Source organism: Suncus etruscus, chromosome 9 (assembly GCF_024139225.1).
Source record: "Suncus etruscus isolate mSunEtr1 chromosome 9, mSunEtr1.pri.cur, whole genome shotgun sequence".
Taxonomy (NCBI): Eukaryota; Metazoa; Chordata; class Mammalia; order Eulipotyphla; family Soricidae; genus Suncus; species Suncus etruscus.
In genome coordinates this window covers 64,097,909-64,123,598 of record NC_064856.1, presented here as the reverse complement: position 1 = coordinate 64,123,598, position 25,690 = coordinate 64,097,909, and the positions used below count along the sequence as shown (strand labels likewise).

The 25,690-nt window shown below is 37.7% G+C and overlaps 1 protein-coding gene across 2 annotated transcripts in view; it reads right to left on the bottom strand.

Moving 5' to 3' along the window:
• Window positions 1-25,690, bottom strand: part of SPON1 (spondin 1) — a 341,451-nt gene that overhangs the window by 196,319 nt on the left and 119,442 nt on the right. For both annotated transcript variants that reach the window (XR_007498919.1, XM_049781005.1), the window contains exons 4-5: window positions 13,478-13,551; window positions 10,196-10,318 (exon numbers count right to left, since the gene is read on the bottom strand). Coding sequence is in view for 1 of the 2 variants with exons in the window: in XM_049781005.1 (XP_049636962.1) it covers window positions 10,196-10,318; window positions 13,478-13,551 (197 nt within the window). In the remaining variant the exon portion in view is untranslated. The remainder of the gene's footprint in view (window positions 1-10,195; window positions 10,319-13,477; window positions 13,552-25,690) is intronic.

Genomic DNA, 25,690 nt, shown 5'->3' with positions numbered 1-25,690 from the left:
TACCTTGCTTGCACTACGAGATGGCCACAAGAAAACTCTTTAACATACACTTTATCTTTAGGTAATACCTTCATTTAGGAATTGAAGCACGTGACCAGTCAGACCACTGAAGCAGTACCTGAGACGTACAGACTTAAACTACAGGCTCTATTCTTCGAACACATTCAATCAAACCAGCATTCCCTTGCTATTCTCTCCCCTCTCCTCACTACTTTTTTTTTTTCTTTCTCTTCTTCTATTCTGCTCATTACTTTTCTCCCTTTCTCCCCCCCTTTTCTCTCTAAGGTATTTTCTCTTTTCTCTCCCTTCAAACCCTTCCCATACACCTTCCCCTTTCCCCCCTCCGGAAATCCAACTATCCCCTCACCCCTCAATCCCATCCAGATCTCCCACCATATTAAAACTCTTCTCCCCCAGTCCTTATTCTATTAGGCATCAAGATCGACCTCCTACCCAATGAACCAGTACCCAGCACCCAGGCGAGAGGACACCCAGATAAAACCACACCTCGTCTCCTGAAAGAAAAGACAGCCAACTCCCCTATGGACTCATGCTGCGAGGCCCTCCCGACCAACTCCCCCTAACGCGAACTGCTCCTTGAAACCGGGCCTAGATCCAAAAGTATCCCCAATGCAAGAACTCTTCCAAGACCCCCCTGCCGCAAATATTTACCAATCTGAAGAAGGTCAGGGGGTGGGTTAGGAAGATGCCTGGGAACCCACACACCACAAGAAAAACCCAAAAGACAATGGGAAAAACTGTACTTCCAACATAGGCATAAGACCTGTATTACACCACCTCTTTACCTGCCCTCCCCCAAATGTAAGGTAGTCTTTTGCACCACTTTGGTCCCATAAAAATTTCGCTAACTCATTTTATTTCTTTTTTTTTTTTTAATTTATTTATTTATCTTTTTTTTTTTAAATGTTTGTCCTTCATATATATTTGTGAGCACATACAGTTTCAATTCCCCCCCCCCTTTTTTTTTTCTTCGTTTTTTGGTAGGTGACCTGTGGCTGTTATCCCATCAGTCCACCCACGAATACACAGACATTATAATGTAGCACCACTTCCCCCTACAAAGGCACACTAAGTAAAGGGGAAATTTTACATTTAAAAAAAAAAATAAAAGAGAGCTCTTATCTACTAGAGATAGGAACTCATAGTTATTTAAAATATAGGGATATCTCCTGCCTTGAAAATATGTCATGTGGAATCAAATTAGACCTCAGGTGATTAGATACCATTCATCCAGCCTTGAACCCTGGATCTCCGACATAGAAACGGCACAGCTCTCCACAACAGCTGCAGGAAACAAACTCCATCCAGGACGGCCTTAATACGACGAGACCAACAACAAGGCCCACCTCTAACATGATATCCTGACAACGGGGAAAATGCGATCATTTTGACCTTAGAGCAGATTAGCCTACCTTACCAACTAACGACAAGACAAAACCAGAAGTCTTGGCTCCCTTTGGTAGGACAAAAACCCAAGATCGGGATTTACAGATGACTGGCTGCTTGATTCACGACCAGACTGTATACATCTTGGGACCAATAAATAAGCCCTAGTTTAGGGTTTGAACTATGACCTGCACAAGAATCATGATCCCCAGCCCCAAAGATCCGGCAGAGACAATTGTAACGGAATGGGGCTTTTGGGAGCACAAAGAAAGACGCTATCCTAGGTGCCACCCTAGGCTCAGTGCAAAGACCAAGATCATCAACCACAGAAGATGGGTTAAAATGACACTGAGGTAACAGAACCTCTAGAACCACAAAGACTGACTTCATCATAAGTCCCACCTCAGGATCTGTACAGATACTGAGACCTCTAAACACAGAGCAGAAGTCTTCCACACACCAAAGGAAAAAAAAAAGAAAGAAAAAAAGGAAAAAAAAAAAAAAAAAAAACACCACCGGGAAAGTAAAGGATCCTGAGCAATGTCTAGAGTCGATCCCATGACAGTATGCTCCAAGGACGGAGAAATCCCATATCTCTTAGGCCAAGTGAATTCTTTTTCGAATGACCCCAATATTTACTGTGCCAGTGCAGGAGGGAAAAAAACAAAAATACAAAAAGCACAAAACCTTGTTTATTTTTTTGATATAAATATATATAGTACCTTCATTTATTATTGTTATTATTATTTTTGATTTACCAATCTATTTTGGTCGATTTCTCTGTTTGGGTGTGATTATTGAAAGTGTAGTCCCCAATTATACTTATTTTTTTTATTTTTTTTTCTCTTCCTTTCTTCTCTTTCGTTATGTGCTATGCCATGTTTCTTAATTCAAGACCATGGCGTGATTTTTGTTTGTCTGTTTTTGTTTTATTTTTTTTTCTACTTGTTTGTTTGTTTGTTTTGTCTGCTCTGTGTGGTGCTTATCGAAATAGCTGGAGCCCTCACTGGATATTTGACACTTCTTTTGGTACTAGTGGAGTGTTTCACCTACTTTTTCTCCATCTCCCAGAGTGATGATGAGAGCCTTTAGAAGGACTCCGCCCATTTTCGGGGTATTAGACTCTTACCCCAGTTTATTGCTTTTTTCTCCTTCAAACAAAACCACGCAACTTGAACTAGCTAGTCCTGACTCCAGATAGAGGGGGAAATAAGGGAGGCATCAGGACCAAACAGGTGCAAGACTACTAAGTAGTGGGTTAGATACAGAGGGGACCACATATTCTAGCCGCCCTGGGGTGAGGGAAAAGGAAAAGGGAGGTAGGATAGAAACGGAGGCGTAGGGATGACAATTTGGCGATGGGAATCCCCCCTGATTTTATGTAAATATGTACCTAAAATATTATTGTCAACAATATGTAAGCCATTATGATCAAAATAAAAATTTATATTAAAAAAAAAAGATAAATGTATGCTTTTTGCAGGAAAATTATAGGTAACTACTTATATAGTGAAGGAATTTTGGACAGAACTGTTAGAAATAAAATCACATCAATTCAAGATAAACTTTAACTCAATGTTAAAAGAATTAAAAAAGAACACAAGGAAATGAAAAAAGTTCCTTGTTCATGAATTGGAAGAACCAACATCACCAATCCAGTGGTCCTCAAACTATGGCCTGCGGGCCACATATTGTATTTGTATCTGTTTTGTTTCTTCATTGCAAAATAAGATATATGCAGTGTGCATAAGAATTCTTTCATAAGTTTTGTTTTTACTACAGTCAGACCCTCCAATGGTCTGAGGGACAGTGAACTGGCCCCCTGTTTAAAAAGTTTGAGGACCCCTGGAACTATTCCTATTCAATGCAATCCCTATAAAAATTGCAATGGCATTCTTCAAGAACAGAACAAAAGCTGTTAAAATTTGTATAAACCATAAAACTCTTTGAAGCCAAATCAACTATAAGAAAAAATAAGATTGGAAGCATTGGATTCCTGGATGTCAAACAATATTTTAAAACTATAGTAATAAAATAGTATGGAGCTGAAATGAAATCAAGTTTTCAGAACAATGGAATAGATTGAGAACCTAGAAGTACACTCTCAAATTCATAAACAGTTAATTAATGGCAAAGGAGTTAAGTGTATTGAGTAGAGGAAACATAAAAGTGGCAGAAAATGAAGCTTACAAAAAATGAAACTGGACCCCTATTTCACACCATATACAATGGTAATTTAAAATAAATTGAAGATACTAATATTAGACAGAATTCACAAAATATAACCAGAATAGTATAAGCAAAACTATCAGAGATGCTGACCTCAAATGTGTCTTCAATGAGTCAACTACATTAACATAGAAACCCAAAAGTTTTTGTACAGTGAAAGAAACAGGCTAAAATTAAGATATTCTACTGAGTGGGAGAAAATATTTGCTCTTTATACAAATAATAAATGGCTAACAACTAAGATATAGAAACACTTGAAAAGCTCAATAAAAAGGACTCACAACCCCATCAAAAATGGGCAGGTGAGATGAACAGTCACTTCCTTGATGATAGATGAATATCCAATAGACATGTTGTGTTAAACCATCTCTTACTATGAGGAATTGAAAATCAAAATGACAATGATATGCCAATGCACACCAATAAAGTTATTGCTGGTGAGAATGTCACCTAGTGTAACCTCTATAGAAAATTTCATCTAGATTTCCTAAAAAATTAAGGATAGAATTCCCATATAAGGGGCCGGAGCGGTGGTGCAAGTGGTAAAGCATCTGCCTTACCTGCATTAGCCTAGGATGGACCAAGGTTCTATCCTTCAGCATCCCATATGGTCCCCCAAGCCAGAAGAGATTTCTGAATGCATAGCCAGAGTAACCCCTGAGCATCAGGTGTGGCCCAAAAGAAACAAACAAAAAAAGAACTCCCATGTAACAAAAAAAATGTAGTAAAAGTGATACATAGATTTAAATGTGATATAGAAATTTTATATGGATTACTATATATAAACATAGAATAGTTTTCAAGTATTAGTCTTTCATGAGATTGAGTTTAATAATGAATAATTGGTGTGGCAATTTCCAAGAGGTTCTCAGGAGACCTGGAATCTCCTCCTCACTATGCTCAGCCAACCAGACCAGCAGTGCAATGCAAGAATCTGAGAATTCAGTTATGCAAAGGCCCTGCAGTGCTTGGGATTACCTGGACCACCCAAGTATTTCTGTGGGCCTCCAAGGCTATGTCTGATGGTGGTTAGTGCTTTCAGACTAACACCCAGAGATATTCAGTGGGTCATGTGGTACCTGATTCAAACCCAAGTTGGCACGTTTGGTATGTGCTTTAACTGCTGCATTATCTTCCTGCTCCAATAATTAATAATTTTTCAATAAACTGACCTAATGGAAAAGACAGCTGAATTTTATTTTAAATTAACTTTGATTATATCCCAGGGGCTTTACTGATATCTTTGGTAATGTGTTGTCAAATGAAAAATAAAATGTAATTGGCACCCAAAAAATGTTCTTTTGGTCCATACGGATTTGTTAAATGGCGTTAAAACAGATACCGTATCTAAAATGGAGGGAATTACGTAGTTTACATTGTCAAGGGAGATTATAGAGTCTCTAAGGAGTGGAAGGATTTGTCAAATATCCAGAAGCTGTATTTGAAGCTAGAGAGTAAAGAGACTCAGCATCTGTTTGGCAACTCCCAATCTCCTGGCAGTCTGGGCATGCTGCCAGTCCTGGGACATCCAATGCAGCAACACTGAGTGGCCACTGCGCTCCTGTAAAGAACCTGGGTTCCTGAACCTCTGCCCAGCATGAGATACCAGGTCAGACTGGGATGTTAGTACTTCCCTCAGATTTCAGACTCAATTCAGCCTCAATGACCCCAGATCTTCTCTCTCTGACTTCTAAGTTAGAATCTCAGAACAGATATTTGTACAGTGGGGCAAAGCAGCCTCAAGTCCTTTGATTTATGTTGGTAAAACATGATCTTATTAAAAGATGGTTGGTATCTTAAGATATTTAACTTGATTGCAGACTAGGCCATTGCCCCTAGGGAAAGGCAAAAGGGAATTGAGATCTAGTTTCAATTGAGATCTGACTTTGACTAGGGTTCTTATGGTCCTTTTTTGGCTCTGTGACTTGAGGCCATATGTTCTTCGGGCTTCAGTTTTTTTGTTTGCTTTGTTATCATTTTGTTTTAACCTATAAAGTTGTCATAATGGGCAATTATTCAAACTTAAAATATATTTCTTGTAATGACTTCATTGAGAGAGTCTTAATATTTTCTTTATTTTTTATGAAGTGGAAATGCCTAGATCATCCTTGATCCTAGAGTATATGGAGGAGAAGGAAAGAAAAGTGTGGAAGGGAGGAGGAGAAAGACAATTGAGAAATAATGGAAGAAAGGAGTCATTAGGTGGTGTTAAGGTAAGACAGAGCTGAATAACCAAGACCTTGAATCAATGACGCTGAAATCCTGAGACCCAGACTTAACAACCAAACTTAAAAGAGTACCTGTCAAAATGCAGGTGTGTGTGTGTGTGTGTGTGTGTGTGTGTGTTTGTGTGTGTGTGTGTGTGTGTGTTTGTGTGTAGGGGGAGGACTGGTATTGGAGGGAAATGGGAACATTGGTAGTAGAAATTTGACACTTGTCAAATTTGACACTGATCAAATGATGTCATAATTCCACTATGAATAACTTTGTAAATAATGATATTTTAATTAATTTTATTTTTCCTTATTTTGGGGGAGTCTACAGGGACCTTTGACAGGACAATAGAGAGGGATGCCAACAAGTCTCATAGCCTGTCTTTTGGCCTTACTTATCTCACCATGTCTACCTAGCTCAGCCCTTCCTACAGAGTGGGCTGCTATAAATACAGAGTGCTGTTCTCAAAAGAGGGAACCTCAGAAATAGCATTTGGATTAAACCACTTTGCTTCCTGAAGAGAAGATTCAGCTGTAGGTGCTGGTTTTACTACCGGAGATGACTGAAAGTCTAGGGTAACTGTGAGGAGAAAACGATTTCCATAAGAACACCAAGACTTGATTTTCCATTTGCAATGTGCTGACAGGAAAAAACTCTAATGGTGCAGAACCAGCAGTGAGTAAACCCTAGGCACTCAATCCCTACAGAGGCAGTGGCCTCCAACTGTGTAGTAATCAATATATCCTCACTACAGAAATCTCACAGTGACAACCCAAACAGTCACTCTTACTTAAGAATGAATGTCCTTGATGAACAATAAAAATGATTAATAATGATTAAATCTCTACCTTTGAGCCACACCTTTTATTATCCTATGTGATTAATAGAGAACTATGTATTAGGCATGTCTGTCTTGAGTAAAACCATTTGTGTATCAGAGGTGCAAGCTAAATTGGGCACTTTTATTTTCATAAAACATCATTCTAACTTGAAAGAACAAATGACAGACGAATGATGATTTTTCAGCCTTCAGAATTTGGCAGACATTTTCTAGGAAATGAAATAAGCCTGTCACTTCAAGGAAAATAACAGACAGTATTTGTTGCCAATGAAAAAAATTTAAGCTTCTAGCAAAACTTTAAATTTTGGAAAACTTGTGTCTATTACTATGAATCTGACATCTTTCCAATACCTAAACGCTTTCGTGGTGAGACTGGAAGTGATATAAACGAATGTGTGATATTGTATAATGAAACATCTCAACATCTGGATCATCTGAAAATCTCAGTAAATCAATATTTCAAAGGACTAGAGTACTATTTCATAAAAACATTCACTTGTAAAAGACTCAAACTGCAAAGTAAAGCAATGAATTTTAAATGAATATAAGTTGATATGATTGCAACTTTTACATTGTATTTATCCTCTAAGAAACTACCATTTGTAGTTTTGTGTAGTATCAAAGAAGATTATTTATAATTATCTGAAAAGGTTATTAAAGTATTTTTTATTCTTTCAATTACATATCTGTATGAGACATAATTTTCTCCTTATACTTAAAAAACTATTCCCTTTTGGGGCCAGAGCAGTGGCACAAGCGGTAAGGCATCTGCCTTGCCCATGCTAGCCTAGGATGAACCACGGTTCGATCCCCTGGTGTCCTGTATGGTTCCCCCAACCCAGAAGCGATTTCTGAGTGCATAGCCAGGAGTAACCCCTGAACATTGCTGGGTGCAGCCCAAAAACAAACAAACAAAATATTCCCTTTTGCAGAGATGAATGGGAGAATCCAAATGATTTCATAGCCAGATATTAAAAACATTCCAAATTCTAAAAATAATGTTTGCCTCTTCATAAAATTGTTTAATTTCCTATAATCTAACTATTTTAATTAAATATGATTCATTTATTGAGTTTATTGTTAATTTATTATATTTTACTTTAAATAAATTTATGAGTGATATAAATCTTTATTCATTTTTGATATGATGACTACTGAAATGCTACACATATAAAGAAAAACATGTTGTTGTTTTCAATAATTTTCAAGTGCATAAAAAGGGTTATAAAGATTAAAATGCTTGAGAACTACTGATGAGATCCCTACAGGAAAAATATTCATTTGGATAAATAATTATAAAGAAAGGGGCATTAGAATTTATCAGTTTGCTCTACTGTTCAGAAGCAACATGATTTATATGGGATTATTGACATGATTGGTTACTAAGACAAAAGTCATCTCTGCAATGGCAAAAGGAAATTTATCTGTTGCCTAAAAGTTCTAGAAACCACTTTTAAAAAATTGAGTTTTCAAAGTTCTGATTAGATCTTTTCTGTGTTTTAATTGGATCCAGAGCTCTGACTGTATAAATCCATTATTTTTCTTCCAAGGATGATCTGCCCATACTCACTGTTCAGTATTTGCCATTATGACTAGACATGGCTTGAAATCTGCCTCCCAGGTTTTCACAAATGTCACTCAAAGTTCAGCTGTCAGTAGATAGTACTCAGGAAGGTGCCAGGCATTTCCAGGCAGTAAGATTCAAAGATAGAGCTTTTGTCCTAAAAGACTCCAATATCTAATAGGGAATAAAGAGACTCTAATTATAGTATGATGTGAGAAATGCTCGTTACTAAAGCTTTTCAACCAAAGATTAGGACAACTCAATCATCTGACAATAGAATAATCTTGGGGATCTGGAGCACATGTCAGCTTTCATAAAGAAACTAAATATTCTGTATAGATTCATACTTGAGTTGGCCCAAAGATCCAGAAATAATGGTCTGGTTTTTCTTTTATCCTGAGAAATAATAGTGCTAGCAAAGAGTAAGAAAGATGTTCCTTAGGATTACAAAAGATGAGCAATGGACCCAGAACATTTTTGTTCCTTTGAAATGTTTTCCATCATACTTGTTCCAAATGGTTGGTTACTTTTTTTCTCCCCCTCAGGCAGAGAGTCCAAGTTTGTTCATGCAGGTCTCTGCACACCAGCTGAGGCAGATCAAGCTGCATCCCAGAGTCAGAGAAATGAACTAGTAAGAGACTTCTAAGATCCCCAGCCTTGATTACATGTGGGTAAAATTAAACAATAGGGCTCTTGAACTGCCAAGAAATGTTGGAGGCCCCTCTGGGTGGGCTGTTAGGAGACCACAGACATTCTGGTGTGGACTGGGTCTTCTTAAATCTTTACTAAGTGCCCCTTATTCCTCCTTCCTTTGGGGTCTGACCCACAAACCTCTTTTTAAACTCTTTCTACCAGCGTCACTGTTTGTTCCCAGCTGTGGCAACTCCAAAGTGAATTGAACAAGTAATAAAACAGACAATGTTTAGAAAAAAGCACGATCAATGCCACACATGGCCACCCTCCTTGCCACTCATAGCTAAGAAGGAGCAATGCTGGATCTTAATGGCAATTCAAAAGAAAAGCAAGACAAGAAACAACCACCCCTTTAGGAATCTTGGATCACATTTACATTTGATGATGGGCAAATAATGCCATTTCTAATTCTCATGAGTTCAACCACAAACTAAGGTTATTTTGAATTATGGTAGATATAAATATAATATGTTTTTCATATATTAAGTTCATGCTCTGTAGATGTGTCTTTGTGTATGATTATTTGATAATGTCTGTCTTTCCACTGATCCATGTATGAAAATACATTTTTGTGTGCATACTTAAAAAAGAGATTTTCTTTTGATAGCTTAATTAGCATGATACCTAGTCCATATTAGACATTTCTTGAAATCACTGAATGATAAAATGGGAGATTATAGGGTCCTAGTTAAGAATCTACTCCAAAATAAGTTTAGGAAACCCTTGATAACACCCATGGATTGGTGATGACATTTAAAGCAAGGTGTTATGGAGGATTATAAGGTGATATCTGGACTCAGGAGGGAGAGGGTCTGCTGACAGATTACCAATGCCTGCTCTGGTTGAGGATGTCAAATATTTGCTGACCTTGGTCTGTGGAGTCAAGTAAATATCTCTTGCCAAGTATTTCTAGCACAATTAGGCCTGTTGTGTAATTAATGGGTAGAGCCACTTCAGCAGGACTGAGGCTACCATATATCTGACCTGCTGAAGATAATAAACCACACCATATCAGGAAAACTGTTTTTAAACCAGAGATAAAACAACACAGAGAGCAATGTTATACAAAGAAGCTGAAAGCAATCCCCTATGATAGTTGCTTGTTTTGATTAATTCACTTATTTGGGATATATATTTCTCTAATCAATTGGTAAGAGTTGGACGACCCTACAGACTTTGGCAAGTAGATCCCCAAAACAGAGCTCTGCTTTCTTCCAGACCCATAAAGTCGCTTCTCTTTTACTTACGAGGATAATCCTTCGGGTGTGTCTTCTCAGACCAATTGCCATAAAACGTGAGTCTGTACTTGGCAGTTCCACAGGCACAGCAGTCTAAGATGGGTTTGTCCGTAACTCCATCAAACGTGGAATCTGAAATAATTAGGTAAGCCACAGAGTGAGGAAACAAGTTTGAATCATTTATAAAGTAATGTCATATGATCTTGGCCTTCAGACTTGAGAAAAGAGCAGTTTTGATGGATTAATAACAGTAAGAACAAGGTTAATATTCGGGCTATAAAGCATTTTATGTACCTCTAACACATAACTGTATTTTACAAATTAAAAAAAAAAAGAATCCTTGTTCTAATAATGTGAGGAGAACTGGGACAGGGAAAGTAGAAATATGTGAGGTAGGGGCTCTTTTGGGAAACAAAGGATAAACCACAGTTAGTTATCCTTTCTGGGCCCTAGTCTCCTTCCTTATCCCTCCCAGATCAAGATATCTCCACTCAATTTTAAGAGGAATATGCATGTATGTGTTTTCACTGAGAAATATTCTCTGGGGCTAACTTTCCAGGATAAGGTATAGCTTTGAAGGAGAGCAGGGAAAGCAAGTAGAGAGACATAAAGGGCTGCTGGGAGGAAAAAATGCATAGATAGTCATTTTACTTCTTATCAAGCTTTGAGAGACTTTACTGGAAAGGATGGGGGTTGGGAAAATGTTCATAAGTTCAGGTTTAGATCTCAATATAGAAGCAGCCAAGAAAAAAGCAAAGCAAGGCTCCCTCTCCACCCCATTTTTAGCTGTGAATAGCTGATAAGTGGGGAGACATTACATGAATAAGTTCAGTACTTCCGATTGTCAAGCCCACATCCCTAACTGCATTGTAGCTTCAGTCTGCTCTGATTCCTACAAGATAAAAAAAACAATAACTATAAACGCAACTTGCTTCCATTGCTTTTTCTTTGCTTCTTCTAGCAGCGTTAACAAAAACGTTCTTTTTGTATTTTTCGCAAATTGAACATTTATTCTTAAATATTATACAAACATCAACAAAAAAGGAATAAAATATTTGAGTGTCAGGAAGTAGTTTATAATTCTTTATTACATGAATCACTGCATATATTTGGTGCAATATACTATATCAAGAATGGGTGGAAGTGGTGATTCTGGGATTTGGGGTGGAGAGAAAAGGATGGGATATTGTAATAATAACTACAATGTATTTCTTGTGTGTGCTCAGCCCTTTCTTATTTAATCTTTGCAGTGAAAGGAAATAAATACATTGGTTCACACTATATTCTAGATCATTAAAACTGAGGAAAATTAGGTAAGGTAGACTTGGCACTGAGGGTTTGCCAGTCCAAAACCCATACTCTTAATAGCTTGATTACTTCAGAAGGTCCCTGTTAGATAGATCTACATGCTGGTATTTGTTTCTTTCTTTTTTTTTTTTTTTTTTTTTTGCTATTTCCAAAAAAAGTGTGGTAAATTAAAAAAAATGACCTTAAGACACAGCTCCAGGATTTCTAAATTGCCTCAAAGAAGATGTCTGAAACCACCCAAAATAGAAATCATTGTTTGGCTACTTTGTCTACACTTGAAAGAGGCCAGAGGTTTGTGCCTTGAAGTAGACTCCCTACTTCCTTAGATGCACAAAACCTAGGTTGGAGTCCAACGTGAGCTACTTTGATTGCTCTGAGACAAACCATGTTTTCTGTCTTGCAGTACAGGTAGTGTCAACTAGAAACTCCTACAGACATTTTCTTTTTACATTTCCGCAATGACCAACTTCTAATGTGAAAAATCTAAATTAATTTTGAAATAGGGATTCAGAGCTAAGAGATACATGCTGGGGTTGCAATTGTAGCTGTCTGGTGCTGTTAAATGAGGCAGCAATAATCTCTCAAAAAAAAAAAAACTGAAATAAAGCAAATTGGTAGCTTTAGCTCCTCAAAAGAACTTTGCGATATAAGTAGCAAGCTTAAACATATTTACACAAGTTCAAGGGAATGTACTTATATGCAATCTCTTGGAATTCCAAAGGAAAACAAGCCTCCATTTATAAAAGAGATCCATCAGTTTGAAAATAAACATACTACTTCCTAGAGGAAAAGTTAAGTGAAAGTGAATCAGATTTTCAAAAGACAAGTGAAAGGACAAAGGATCAGGTTTTCAAAGTGGTGACAAGTATTATCTTACCGTTCTCTAAACTACAGGGAACCTGCCCACTTGAAAATATCCCAGATTTGCTAAGCTGCTTTCTCTCCTCATTTCTTTTTAGTTTTGGGGCCACACCTGGCATACTCGGTGATCACTTCTAGTGTGTCCCGGGGGACCAGATGTAGTGCTAGGGATCAAACCCAGGTTTGATCTATGTGCAAGGCAAGAGGCCTACTTGCAGTACTATCACTCTGGCCCCAATTTCACTCTGAACCTTGAGCTTCTTATCCATTCTTTTTTTTGTTATTTTCTGGGTCACATCAGGAGATGCTCATGGGTTACCCATGGCTCTGTTCTAATAAATTAATCCTATCAGGCTCGGGGAACCATATGGGATACCAGGGATCGAAACTAGGTCAGCTGAGTGAAAACAGAAACTTTGACAGTGAAAATAACAAACCCATAGCACCATGAAGGGATTTGCCATTTGTGTGTGTGGATCAAGTGGCTACACACTAATGTGTGATCCAGAACACCCACCACTCTTACCCATGGGACCTGGATGTCATCTCAGAAAAAGAACGAGAGGGTTCTTTAGGAATCCAGAGACACAGAGTTAAGATGTTCTTTGTTTAGAAATGGTTGAGTGAATTTTGGACAATTAAGTACAGAAAAGGAAAGTCCTAAAAGCTATATGCAGTGGTCACGAGGAGGAAGTGAACCAAGCTCAGTATTTCCAATTTTCTGGTCTCTGTGGCAGAGCAGGGTGCCACACAGGTTCCTGCTGGTGATTATTCTAGAAAATCACTAAGAGACTTCTTAAAGGTATACAATTGTGCCTTCCTTAATTATGTCCTGTGAATTATTCTCAGGAACCTCTTCAGAATTATCAGTTTCACAAAATAAGAAGACAGCACCAATATAAGGTACATTATCTCCTACCCAGGGAGTCACATTGAATAATTAGAGTTTAAGGCTGATCCAATTATCCACAGCACACAGCCAGATTAAAAATGAGAGCAATGTGAGCAAGCAGAACATGGAGAGACTCAGAAAATCCAATCATCTTAATTTCTGTAGCCAGATGCTTAACCCAATCAAGCTACCTTGAACGTATCTGGTCCTCTTCCACCTGCAATTCTTACCTTGTTCACAAAGTTTCTTAGTCAGCGAGCCCTCATCTTGAAAATAAATGATACGTTTCTGTACGATACTGGCCCTGTAGAGAAAGAAGACCAAGTGCAGGGGTGAGAAGGGAAGTTTTGGGTATGGGAGGTCAGCTAGATCCTTGCTTGGCCACCTATTACTGTTGTTTTAAGTGAGTCACTTGACTCACTCAGTGTGCCTTGACTTATTTTTTAATTGAAATATTGGCTTAATAATGATAGTAATGATATTGTCTACATTATGGAGGATTGCTCTGAGAAAATGTATGTCAAAAGTTCATCACGCACCTAGAAGTCATTCAATAAATATGCACCATTGTGCTGTTGGTGGTGCTAATATTATTACTAAGGTAAGTGAGCGACAGCATTTTCAATAGCTTTTCTTATTGGTTTATTCCACTCTAATTTTATTTCAAACCATTGAGGCCATTTATAGATCAACCAAATTGAAATAGAAGAAGCATATGTCAAATCCTGTTCCTAAAAGAGGAAAAAGAATAGGAATTTAAAAATATATTTTGATTTGCTCTGAAAATGTCATTCTATATCTTTCCTGAAAGTCTAGACGACACTTTCTCTTCTACGTTCTGAACAAAAAGACAACGTCAGCTGTTAGAGCTCTCTCTTAAACATGTCAAACACAAGATCTTAAAAATTGGAAGGAAGACTTTGAGGTTGATTTGAAAAATTATTTGCTTTGGGCTAATGTACAATTTCTCTTTAATCTCAGACAGCACGGACATACCATTTCTTTTACATACCCTCCTCTGTGGCTTACTTTTAACAGAACTCACACAGGGCGAATCCAGAAACCCTAAGTTCTGGTAAGAAGAAAGTCTACCCTGAAAAACTGAAACCGTACACATGAATCTCAGCCATTTCTATTGATTTTTTTCTGCATCAATATTAGTCAGTCAAATCATAATTTTCATTTTGATTTATTCTATTTAACAGGTGAAAGAATCCTTTGACTCCATCGCACTGACCATATGGAACAAGGGATCAGTCCCATACTCTGCCCTGTGTTACATAATCGCACACCAGGAATGGGCCTCTGTGTGTGTGTGTGTGTGTGTGTGTGTGTGTGTGTGTGTGTGTGTGCGCTTGGGTCTGCCAACAATCCAGGCATTTTTCTTGATGGTCTGGGTCTATGCCAAGATCACTTTCCAAAGAAATGTCTGCTGTACACTTATGCTTTCACAAAGGAATAAAATTCATTCCGGCCTACTGATGTCTTTTACAGTCTTTCCCACCCAAGAGAGACAAGATGTTGAAATAAATGAATGAAATATGTTTCCTGTCTACCCAGAACTGCTTTGATCATGTATCCATTCTGTTGACCATCAGACAGAAAGTTTCCTCAGGCCAAGAGAATACTCTTGAGAACATTCACTCTAACACCAAAGCCAAATAGAAATGCCTTCTGTTACTCAGAGTATCCCATCCTCCTTCACAGTGCTTTTCAAAGTGCCCTCCCCTAAGGCATTCCTTGTAATACTTAGGAAGGGCAAGGAGAAGACCTGGTAGAAGGCATTCAGTCCCCACATTCTTACATCAACCGGTTACCATTTATATTTCAACCATTGTGGCATCTTCCCTCATTTATCTTCCTCTTGTACATACTGGTGCCTTTTTAACAAATAATCGGTGAAGACTACTGAGTGGCATTACACTGGCCAGAGATATTGTCATGAATAAGACAGGTGGGGCCAAAGTGGATGGGAAAGACTGAGTAATGGAATTGCCACAAATCATTGCAGAAGACTGTGGTTGAGTGCTCAAGGCGGGAGTCACAGGGAGTGGTGAGTATGATTCTGGTTTCCTGGCCAAGCTGGCAAAAGCTCTATCCCCAGAAAAAGTGGCTGAGCTTAGACTTGAAAGAGTAGGAACTAAGATGAAAATGGGAGGGAGAAGTGAGGGAGAAAAATCCTCTTAACATCCTTGTAGGGTTCATAAGGGCTTAGACAGGAATCCAGGGTGTCTAGATGAGATGAACCAGGTGGCAGGAGGCAGAGCTGGGATTGTGGGAGGGTGCAGGAAGGGCAGACAAAAGCAAGTTACTCATAGACTTCGAGGAGATGCTATTTACTCCTAGCTTGATGAGGTACCATTGAAGAGTGTCCTAAGAAGTAAGTCAATTAGATTTGCTCTCATAAAGAAACACTTGGGTCAAAGAGTGAAAATGGGCTGGCATGTGGTTGCAGTGTAGAGAACTCTTGTGCAAAATCAAATTTTGTTTTAATAAAATTTTCCTGCTAAAACTGCATTCTGAATTATCAGTATAAATACAAATTTACCATGCTACCAAGGTACTGTATAAATTATTTCCCCAAACTCTCTCTGACTTCATTTGTCTCTCCTGTATGCCATACTCCTTGTTTCCAGCCTTTGATAGTTTATGCCCCTTACCTGATGCCACTTCTACTCTCCCAGACACTTGCCAGTAACTGTGTTGTTTCCTGTTTGAGAATTGCCCATTTGCTGCTTTTGCTTGCAGTAGGGGCAAAAAACTAAGATTTTTCTTGACATTCTGTGAATATAATGGAAAAAGTCCATGAATTAAAGGATGAATGATGATACTTAGGAAAAATGTAATCATTTCAAAATTTTGTAAAAATGTGCTTGTGAAATGTAGCCAGAGATGAGAGTGGGTTGAGATAAAAGACATGCATTTTCTAGAAGAGGTTTCAATTTCCTTTACCCTTTGTTTTCTAAAGTCTAAGGTGGTCCATTCCATCTTTTTCATAGTAATTTTAATGTTTGAGTTCTTACTTAGGACCAGCTACTATTGTGGTAAGGAGACCCTTTAGGTAAAATAACACTGTTTCCTGCTATATGCTATATGATCCTCAAATTCCTCACCTAAAACCCTTGAGCAGATGTGCTTTTGAATTTAAAACTTTTTCAGATATCAATTAAGATGGTAATAGATAGTAGTCAAACATATCAGTATCCTGCAGCAAAATGCAAGAATACTCTTATTAGGAGGGTTAATTAAAAAATAAATAGCTTCATATCCCTTCAGGTCAAATTTTGGCAAACACATCAAAATGCTCTTGTTTTCAGAGGGATAAAGGTGAGAGTTTGTGACTAGCTTTACATTTTCTCTGACAAGCATGCATGGTCATGGTTAAGGAAGATTAAGTCAATTTCCCTAGGTTTGAAGTGTCTCCTATATATTTATGAGCCTTATGCTAAAAATGATTTCAAGGATTAACAACAACTATTGTTCAGCTGCAACTATTGTTCAGCTGCAACTATTGTTCTGTAGCCTGTGTGGGAAACATTATTATGAAAGGTAACTCCAAATGATTTTCCTTAGTACTACATTAGCATGTCATAAAACCCTTTAGAGAACTGAGGCTTCAGTAGGTATTGTTTATCTGGGTTATGATTTCCTACAGCAAATATCTCTGATGCTTGGCCAGCCCTCTGTATCATGCCCTTTGACTTTCCAACTCTATTCATATCCACATGTTCTTATCTGTCACTGCTGGTGTGGTTCTTCCTGAGTCCATTGTTCTGGAAGCCATATATGAAATATGCCTTCATGATTTCAGGTCCCTCACCATTGAAATTCTATATCCCTCTAGGTGACTTCACATCACACTCACACACAGAGACAATCAGATACCCAAACAACACACACGTTGCTTACCTATTTATATCCAATTAAGATGTTAACTACATTCTGATTGATTGATCTGCCACAGCACTTACTAATCACTTATTCTATTGCAACCTCCTACTTACTTTTTATATGTTTTATATGTTTATAATATCAGCTTCTATGGAGTAGCAGCTGAAGCGCGATTATTTCTATGGACATTAGTGTCATTCCAGTATTGAAATATGAAGAGAATTAACAGGATTTAGAGAAATAGTTTAATAGAAGAATTCAGGAGGGAGAAGGCCTGGGGAATGTGGATACATGCAGCAATGAGTAAAAGAGTTGAGACTTTATGAGTGGATGATGACATCCAGGGATGCTGGAAAAAATGAAGTTGAGCTCAGAACTCTGAAGATCAATGTCATGTGTAGAGTGACTAGCAGAGACCAAGATGGTGATATGCTTGGTCATTGAAGATGTTTCTTTTTATTTCTCATTTGGTCAACTCTTGAAGACTTTTATAGTTTATGAAAATGCTTTGCACTTTGAGTTGGTTCATATCAAAAGCATAAAGCCAGCGAGATTTATAAATAATATTATGCTTCAGAAAAATAATGGCTTTACAAGATGAGAAAGCTGTTAGTAAGAATTCCCTAGCATTTCAAAATGACAAATCTCTCCTATTCTGTGTTGCAATTTGGCAGTCCTCTTATATAGCCTCTATATACTGATATACAGAATATGCTCTTATCATCAGAAACTGTTAAGAAAATCTAAATTAAATTTCTCAGTATGTTAACTTCTCAGATTTTAGAATATTGAGGTTCTAAATAATTTACTAATCATTTAAATTTTTTTCTTTTAAGCCTAAAGCAGAACATTTGCAGAAATATCATCACAGATCTCTTAGATGATTGGCCCTTTTCTGTTTAAAGGGTTTATTCACTGACTGTTCTTTTTTCTTGGGGAATTTGCTTTTTGGAGTAGACTTGCTAAATTGTGGGTGGAGTTGTCAATTATTTAAAAGAAAAAATGAGATCATTACACTTACCAAATAGGACAGGGAGAGACCTCAGAAACAAAAAAAAATTGGGAGAGATTGGTTGACAGATGACCTAAAAATGCACATAATCCTCAGAAGCTGAGTCATGGACAGATAATTCATGTAAGGTTTGTACCACATACACATGGCATAAAGCCAATGTTCAGTAGTTGGTAGCTATCATTGTTGTTCAATACCAGCTTCTAAGCATTGGCATATAAAGTACTTGAAAAACAGAAGATGTTATTTCAATTGATGTCAGTTTTATCTCTTGCTTTTGGAAGGAAGATTAAAAATGCTTGCTTTGGAAGAAGAAAAGAAGCCAAAATGAAAACTGTGGTCCCCGGACTACTTTTACAATCTTCTCTATTACTAAACATTTCTTGGAATGTTTTACAAAATTTGTCTATAATTTCAGGGATGTTTCCCATAGAAATGGTCCAGCTTACAATCAGCAACATTTACTTCTTTCTATCAGTGAAATAAAAAGTCTGTGAAAGGACCAAGAAACAAAATACAAAGGTCAAAGCAATTGTAATATAGGGAATGGAGGGTATATTATTGCACTTTTTAAGGAGGTCCAGTACTAACCTGACTGTGGACACTAGTCACAAAAATGTGCAGACTAAGTATATTATGTGATCTAAACTCCTACCAGTTGTTGCTTTTTGTGTCTTTTTGTTGTGAGGGCCTTATTCAGAAGTAGTCTAAAGGCCAAGACCGTGCAGGTTACTTAGAGGCCATCAGGATCACATCAGGAGTGCTGAGGTAAGAAGAAGGATAAAATGCCAGGGTTCAAACCCAGGGTTTTGCACTGGTAAGTAAAGTGCTCTACCACTTAAGTCACATCCAGATCCCTATTATCATGATCACTATCATTATCAAGTAAACTCTTATTTGTAGGGTTCTGTCTAAAACACATACAAGTTTCCAGAGGCCTGACTTTGACAACTGCAACTGAGTAGAACTTCTGGAACTGCACTGAAAGACTCTATCTGAGGCTCTCTGTCCAACGATCTGAGCAAAAACCAAGACTACTAATAGCAGAAGACTGGTTACAATAATGATGGAACAGAACTTCTAGAACTGTAAAGAAAATCTCTCTCCTAGCCTTCATCCTACAACCTATGCAAATACCAAGATCTCTAGCTACAGAGGCCTGAGGTTATCACCCACAATTGAACAGAATGTTTCCTGGCCCTTTGAGATGTGAAAATGAATGTGTATGGAGCCTGTAGTAGTTCCCATGGTAGTATACTTCAAGGGTAGAGAAACCCTGTATCTCTTAGGTGAAGGGAATTTCTTCTCTATTTTCCACAATACTTACTGTGAAGAAAGAAGAAGAAGAAGAAGAAGAAGAAGAAGAAGAAGAAGAAGAAGAAGAAGAAGAAGAAGAAGAAGAAGAAGAAGAAGAAGGAGGAGGAGGAGGAGGTGGAGGAGGAGGAGGAGGAGGAGGAGGAGAAAGAAAAGAAGAAGGAAGAAGGAAGAAGAAAGAAGAAGAAAGAAGTGTAAGAAGAAGAAAAAGAAGAAGGAGGAGGAAGAAAAGAAGAAAAAAGAAAAGAAGAAGGAAGAAGAAAGAAGGAAGAAGTGTAAGAAGAAGAAAAAGAAGAAGGAGGAGGAGGAGAAAAGAGAAGTAATCAAGTTAGATTCAATGTTTCTAAGAGATATGTTATAGGAAAATGAATTAAGACTTAGTAACTTATTACAGCTGGGTCAGATAGTAATTAAGTATTCCTCTCAGTGATTCGTAAATATTAACTTATTTTCCCCCAAAACCTATGGACATGCATGACTATTATTTCTGATTTACAGGTGAGTAAAAACTGACATAAAGGGTATAACTGATGCTGTCCTACATAAACTCAAACTTAAGGGACCAGAGGAGAAATGTGAAATTGATGACTGAGAAAAGAAAAGAAAAGGAAGAAAAACACCCAGTGACACTCAGGGGTTAGTCCTGGCTATGCGCTCAGAAATCGCCCCTGGCTTGGGGGACCATATGGGACACTGGGGGATCAAACCGAGGTCCATTCTATGCTAGCGCCAGCAAGGCAGACACCTTACTGCTTACGCCACCATTCTGGCCCCTGGAATTTTTAATGGAGAAATTTTAGAGTTACATACACTTATAAGAAGTTCCTCAATGTAGAAAACACTTTATCCACTTTACACTCTTAATACATTTTGTGAAACTTTGGTAAAATGTTTCAACCAGGATACACAGTCTGTATATTCTACCAGTCTTGAGTCTGATAACAAATGGTTTGATAATATTAGGTTAGACCCACATTATCCAAGTTTAAAGAAACATGAGTATGGCAATTTGCTACACTTAAAAATAATTTCCTTCCTTCCTTCCTTCCTTCCTTCCTTCCTTCCTTCCTTCCTTCCTTCCTTCCTTCCTCCCTTCCTCCCTTCCTCCCTTCCCTTCCTTCCCTTCCTTCCCTTCCTTCCCTTCTTCCCTTCCTTCCCTTTCTTCCCTTTCTTCCTTTCTTTCTTTCTTTCTTTCTTTCTTTCTTTCTTTCTTTCTTTCTTTCTTTCTTTCTTTCTTTCTTTCTTTCTTTCTTTCTTTCTTTCTTTCTTTCTTTCTTTCTTTCTTTCTTTCTTTCTTTCTTTCTTTCTTTCTTTCTTCCTTCCTTCCTTCCTTCCTTCCTTTCTTTCTGGGTCACACCCGGCAGTGCTCAGGGGTTACTCCTGGCTCTATGCTCAGAAATCACTCCTGGCAGGCTCGGGGCCCCATATGGGATGCTGGGATTCGAACCACTGTCCTTATGCATGCAAGGCAAACGTTTTACCTCCATGTTATCTCTCTGGCCCTGGAAAATAATTTTCAAATGACTCTTGGAATACAAAGTATGTTAGAAGCCCAGCTAAAGAATTATCTACAAATGCTATAGTTCAGGCACATATTTCTGGCTAGATAAACTGTAGTTAGAAGTACAGTTAGGGAAACTACTGATAAGAATGAGGTTAATTCACTAGAACTTCTTTTTTTATTAATATCTTTATTTAAATACCTTGACTACAAATGATTGTAGTTGGGTTTCAGTTATGTAAAGATCACCCCCTTCACCCGTGCAACATTCCCACCACCAATGTCCCAAATCTCCCTCCAAAGTCCTTCATAGTTGGGTTTCAGACATAATGAATCAGGGCCAATCCCACCACCAGTGTCGACCTCCCTCTAGCAATGTACCCCAAGTGCATCCCATATCATTCCCCTGTTCCCCAGTCTGCCAGTTGTTATAACAGATTCATTTTAAGATTTAAGATTAGATTGTTAAATTTTGAGTCTCCGGATTCCATTGTCGTTGCCTTTGGTTTGGATATTTAGTTCTATCCTTTTTTAACTCTAACAATGCACCTAAGACTGGTTGTCTCTAGCACCCATCTTTTCACATTTGTGTTTCTCCTCTTCCATTCAGTTTCTTTCCTTCTTGTCACTGTACTCTGGAGCTGTGTTCAAGACAACTATTGTTTAGACCATTGTGTTTATTCATGCAATTATTCTAAATACCACATATAAGTGATATCATTCTATATTTATCTTTCTTCTTCTGGCTTACTTCATTGAACATAATATCTTCCAGTTTGTTCCGTCTATGTTGCAAGGAATTTCATGATTGCATCATTCCTTACAGCTAAGCAGTATTCCATTGTACACATGTACCATATCTTCATGATACACTTATCTGTTGTTGAACATCTAGATTGATTCCAAGTCTTAGTTATTGTACTGAATGCTGCAATGGATAGCAGTGTGCATATATCCTTTTGGATAAATGTTTATTTTTTTTCTGGTTATAGACACTCAAAAGAGGGATTGCTGAGTTGTATGGCAACTCAATTTTGAGTTTAATGAGAACTATTCATGCTGTTTTCCATAGGTGTTTAACCAGGCAGCATTCCCATCAACAGTGGATGAGAGTTTCTTTCCCATCATATCCTTGCCAACAGAGATTGTTTACAATATTTTTAATATATACCATCCTCCCTGGTGTAAGATGATATCTCATTGTTGTTTTGATTTGGATTTCCCTAAGGATATGTGATGATGAGCATCTTTTCATGTGTCTTTTGGTCATCTGTTGGTCTTTCCCAGAGAATTGTCTATTTATTTTCTCTCATTTTTTTTAAATTTTTATTGTGATCATAATGGCTTACATATCTTTCACAGTAGTATTTTAGGTACATATTAACATTGAAACAGGGGAATACCCATCACCAAATTTGTCTTCCCCCCATCCCAGTTCCCTTTCTGCAACCCATATACCCCACCATAACCCCCCAGGCTGCTAGAGTAGGTGGATCCTTTGTCCAGCTTACTATTAGTGGTCATATATCTGTTTGGTCCTGGTACCCTCCTTTATTTCCCCTTCTATTTAAGAGGTGGAGCTAGATAAATCGAGTAATGTGGTTTTGTTTGAAGGAAAGAAAAGCAATAGAATGGGATACAAAAAAGTAAAAAAGAAGTCAAATACTTTGAAAATGGGTGGAGACCTTCTAGAGGCTTTCAACCTCAGTTTAAGAGAGGACATGAAAAAGGTAATTGAAACACCACAACAATACAGAAAGAAATATCAAATTAAATATTCAGTGAGCACTACAGCAATAAAGACAAGCACCACACAATAGTCTCAGTTCTGAAATCAAATCATGCCGGAGTGCAAAAAGAGAGAGAAAGATAAAATAAAATAAAATAATAAAATAAAATAAAATAAAATAAAATAAAATAAAATAAAATTGGAGATATCAACTTCAATATCTACACCAAAATAAAGACATCAAAAAATCGATCAATCAATAAATAAATGTGTGGAAAGATGATTATTTTATGTTTTTTTTCTTCTCCCCCCCTGCATAGTCACAGTAAGTATTGGGGATATAATAGAGGGAATTCACTTGGCCTAGGAGTTACAGGGTTTCTTCACCCCTGAAGTATACTGTCATGGGATTAACTGTAGACTCCTTGAATGATCATTTTACTTTCCCCTCGGTGCTTTTGTGGTGTATGGAGGAAATGGGAACAACTTGATCTAAGAGCAAGTTGTCCTTCCTCATCAGTCAACGATAAAACAAAATCAGAAAACATGTCACCCGTTGACCTGAGCAAAAGCTAAGATGATACAGATGATTGGTTGTTACAACCAGGACTCTACAGTACGCATCCTGGGACCAACAACAACAACAACAACAGCAATGAAAAGCTCTAGCCTAGCTTTTGGTCTATGATCTGTTCAACAAACAAGATCTCCAACTCCAGAGGTCTGACTAAGACAACTGCAACTGAATGGGTCTTCCGGAAACATAATGGAAGACTTTATCCCAGGCTCCATCCTAGGAACAACATAATGACCAAGACCACCAATTACAGAAGATGGATTAAAACGACACTGAAGAGGCAGAACTCCTAGAACCACAAAGAAAGACTCCATCATAAGCTCCATTCCTTGAGCTGCACAGTCACCAAGATCTCTAGATACAGAGGTCTGATTTTACCATCCAAGAAGAAGCAGAAGTCTTCCATACATCTCTCCTTATTTTTGATGGAGTTTTTAGGTTTTGTGGAGTTAACTTTCATGAGTACTTTGCATATTATAGATATCAAATATTTATTTAATTTGTTGAGTGAAAAAATGTGTCTTTTAATTTTACCCTATGCTTCTTTTGCCATACAGAAACTTTTATTGTTTGGTATAGTTCCATTTATTCAGCTTTGATGCTATAGTTCTTGCCTTTGGCATCCTACCATCAAAGAAAACTTTTTTGAGGTCTAAGTCTTTGAACGTTCTGCCTGTTTTCCTCAATGAACTTTATGGCTTTTGGTCTAATATCAAGACTTTTAATCAACTTTTAATTGATTTTTGTGTAAGGTGTAAGATATGGGCCAATCTTTTGTTTTGTTTTGTTTTGGGGTCACACCTGGCAGCGCTCAGGGGTTACTCCTGGCTCTACACTCAGAAATCACTCCTGGCAGACTCAGGAGATCATATGGGATGCCGGGATTCAAACCACCGTCCTTCTGCATGCAAGGTAAATGCCTTATCTCCATACTATCTCTCTGATGGGCCAATCTTTAATTTATTACACGTGGTTATCTAATTGTTCCAATACCATATGTGGAAGAGATTGTCTTTATTCCATTTCAAATTCTTGGTTCCTTTATCAAAGATTAATTGACTATATACTTGGGGGGTTGTCACTAGTCTATTCCAGGGGTCTCAAACTCGTGGCCCACGGGCCGTTTGAGGCCCTAAGTACAACATTTTGTGGCCCTGCCCTAGAGGAATCTTTTTTTGTTTTGTTTTGTTTTAGTTGTTTGGGTCACACCCCCAGTGTTCAAGGCTTACTACTAACTTTGCACTCAAGGATTACCCCAACTTTGCCTCCTGCGGCCCCCAGGTAAATTGAGTTTGAGATCCCTGGTCTATTCTGACCATTGGTCTGAAAGTCTTTATTTGTTCCAATACCCTGTTGTTTTTATCACTATGGTTTTGTAATAGAGCTTAAAATTAGGTAATGTGATGCCTCCCAGTTTCTTGGTTTTCAATATAAATTTGGCTATGCTAGGTCTTATATAGTTCCACAAAACTTTATAATTGATTGTTCTAAGCCCTTGAAGAATGTTGTCTAAATTCGAATAGGAATTGAATTGAAACTATATGGATTTGATCATATTTATTCTTCCAATTTGTGAACATGGAATGCTTTTCCATTTCCTCAGCTCTCTTCAATTTATTTCTGAAGTTTTTGTTTTGTTTTGTTTTGTTTTTTGCCTTTTTTTTTGGTTACACCCGGCAGCGCTCAAGGGTTACTCCTTGCTCTATGCTCAGAAATCGTTCCTGGCAGGCTCAGGGGACCATATGAGATGCCAGAATTTGAACCACCAACCTTACCTCCATGCTATCTCTCCAGCCCCAGTTTTTTTTTATATAGATCTCTCACCTCTCTTGTTTGTTTGATTCTAGGTACTTGATAGTTTAGGACACTATTTTCTTTTATTTTAATATCTTAATTTAAACACCTTGATTACAAATATGATTGTAGTTGGGGTTCAGTCATATAAAGAACACCCACCTTCATTAGTGCAACATTCCCATTTGGACACTATTTTCAATGAAATCGACTCATTGATCTCTTTCTCCTCTGAGTTGTTATTTATATAAAGGAATGCAGCTATTTTTGTGTATATTTACTTGTCGCCAGCCACTTTACTATATTGCTATATTGTTTCTAGGAGTCTTTTTTTTTTTTTTTTTGGAATCTTTAGGATCTTCAATGCAGATCATCATGTCATCTGCAAATAGAAACAGTTTCATTTCCTCTTTTTTAATTTAGATTCCTTGATTTCCTTCTTTTGTCTGATTGCTATTGCTAGGACTTCTAATATTATGTGGAATAAGAGTGGAGACAGTGAAAATCTTTGCCTTCACTAGAACTTCTTGAAAAGTTAGCACTGGAGCTGAATTTAGAATTCTGGGAGCTGAGTTTATAACCACAGTCAGGCTCTTTGTAGCAGGTAGAACTATGTACTACCATG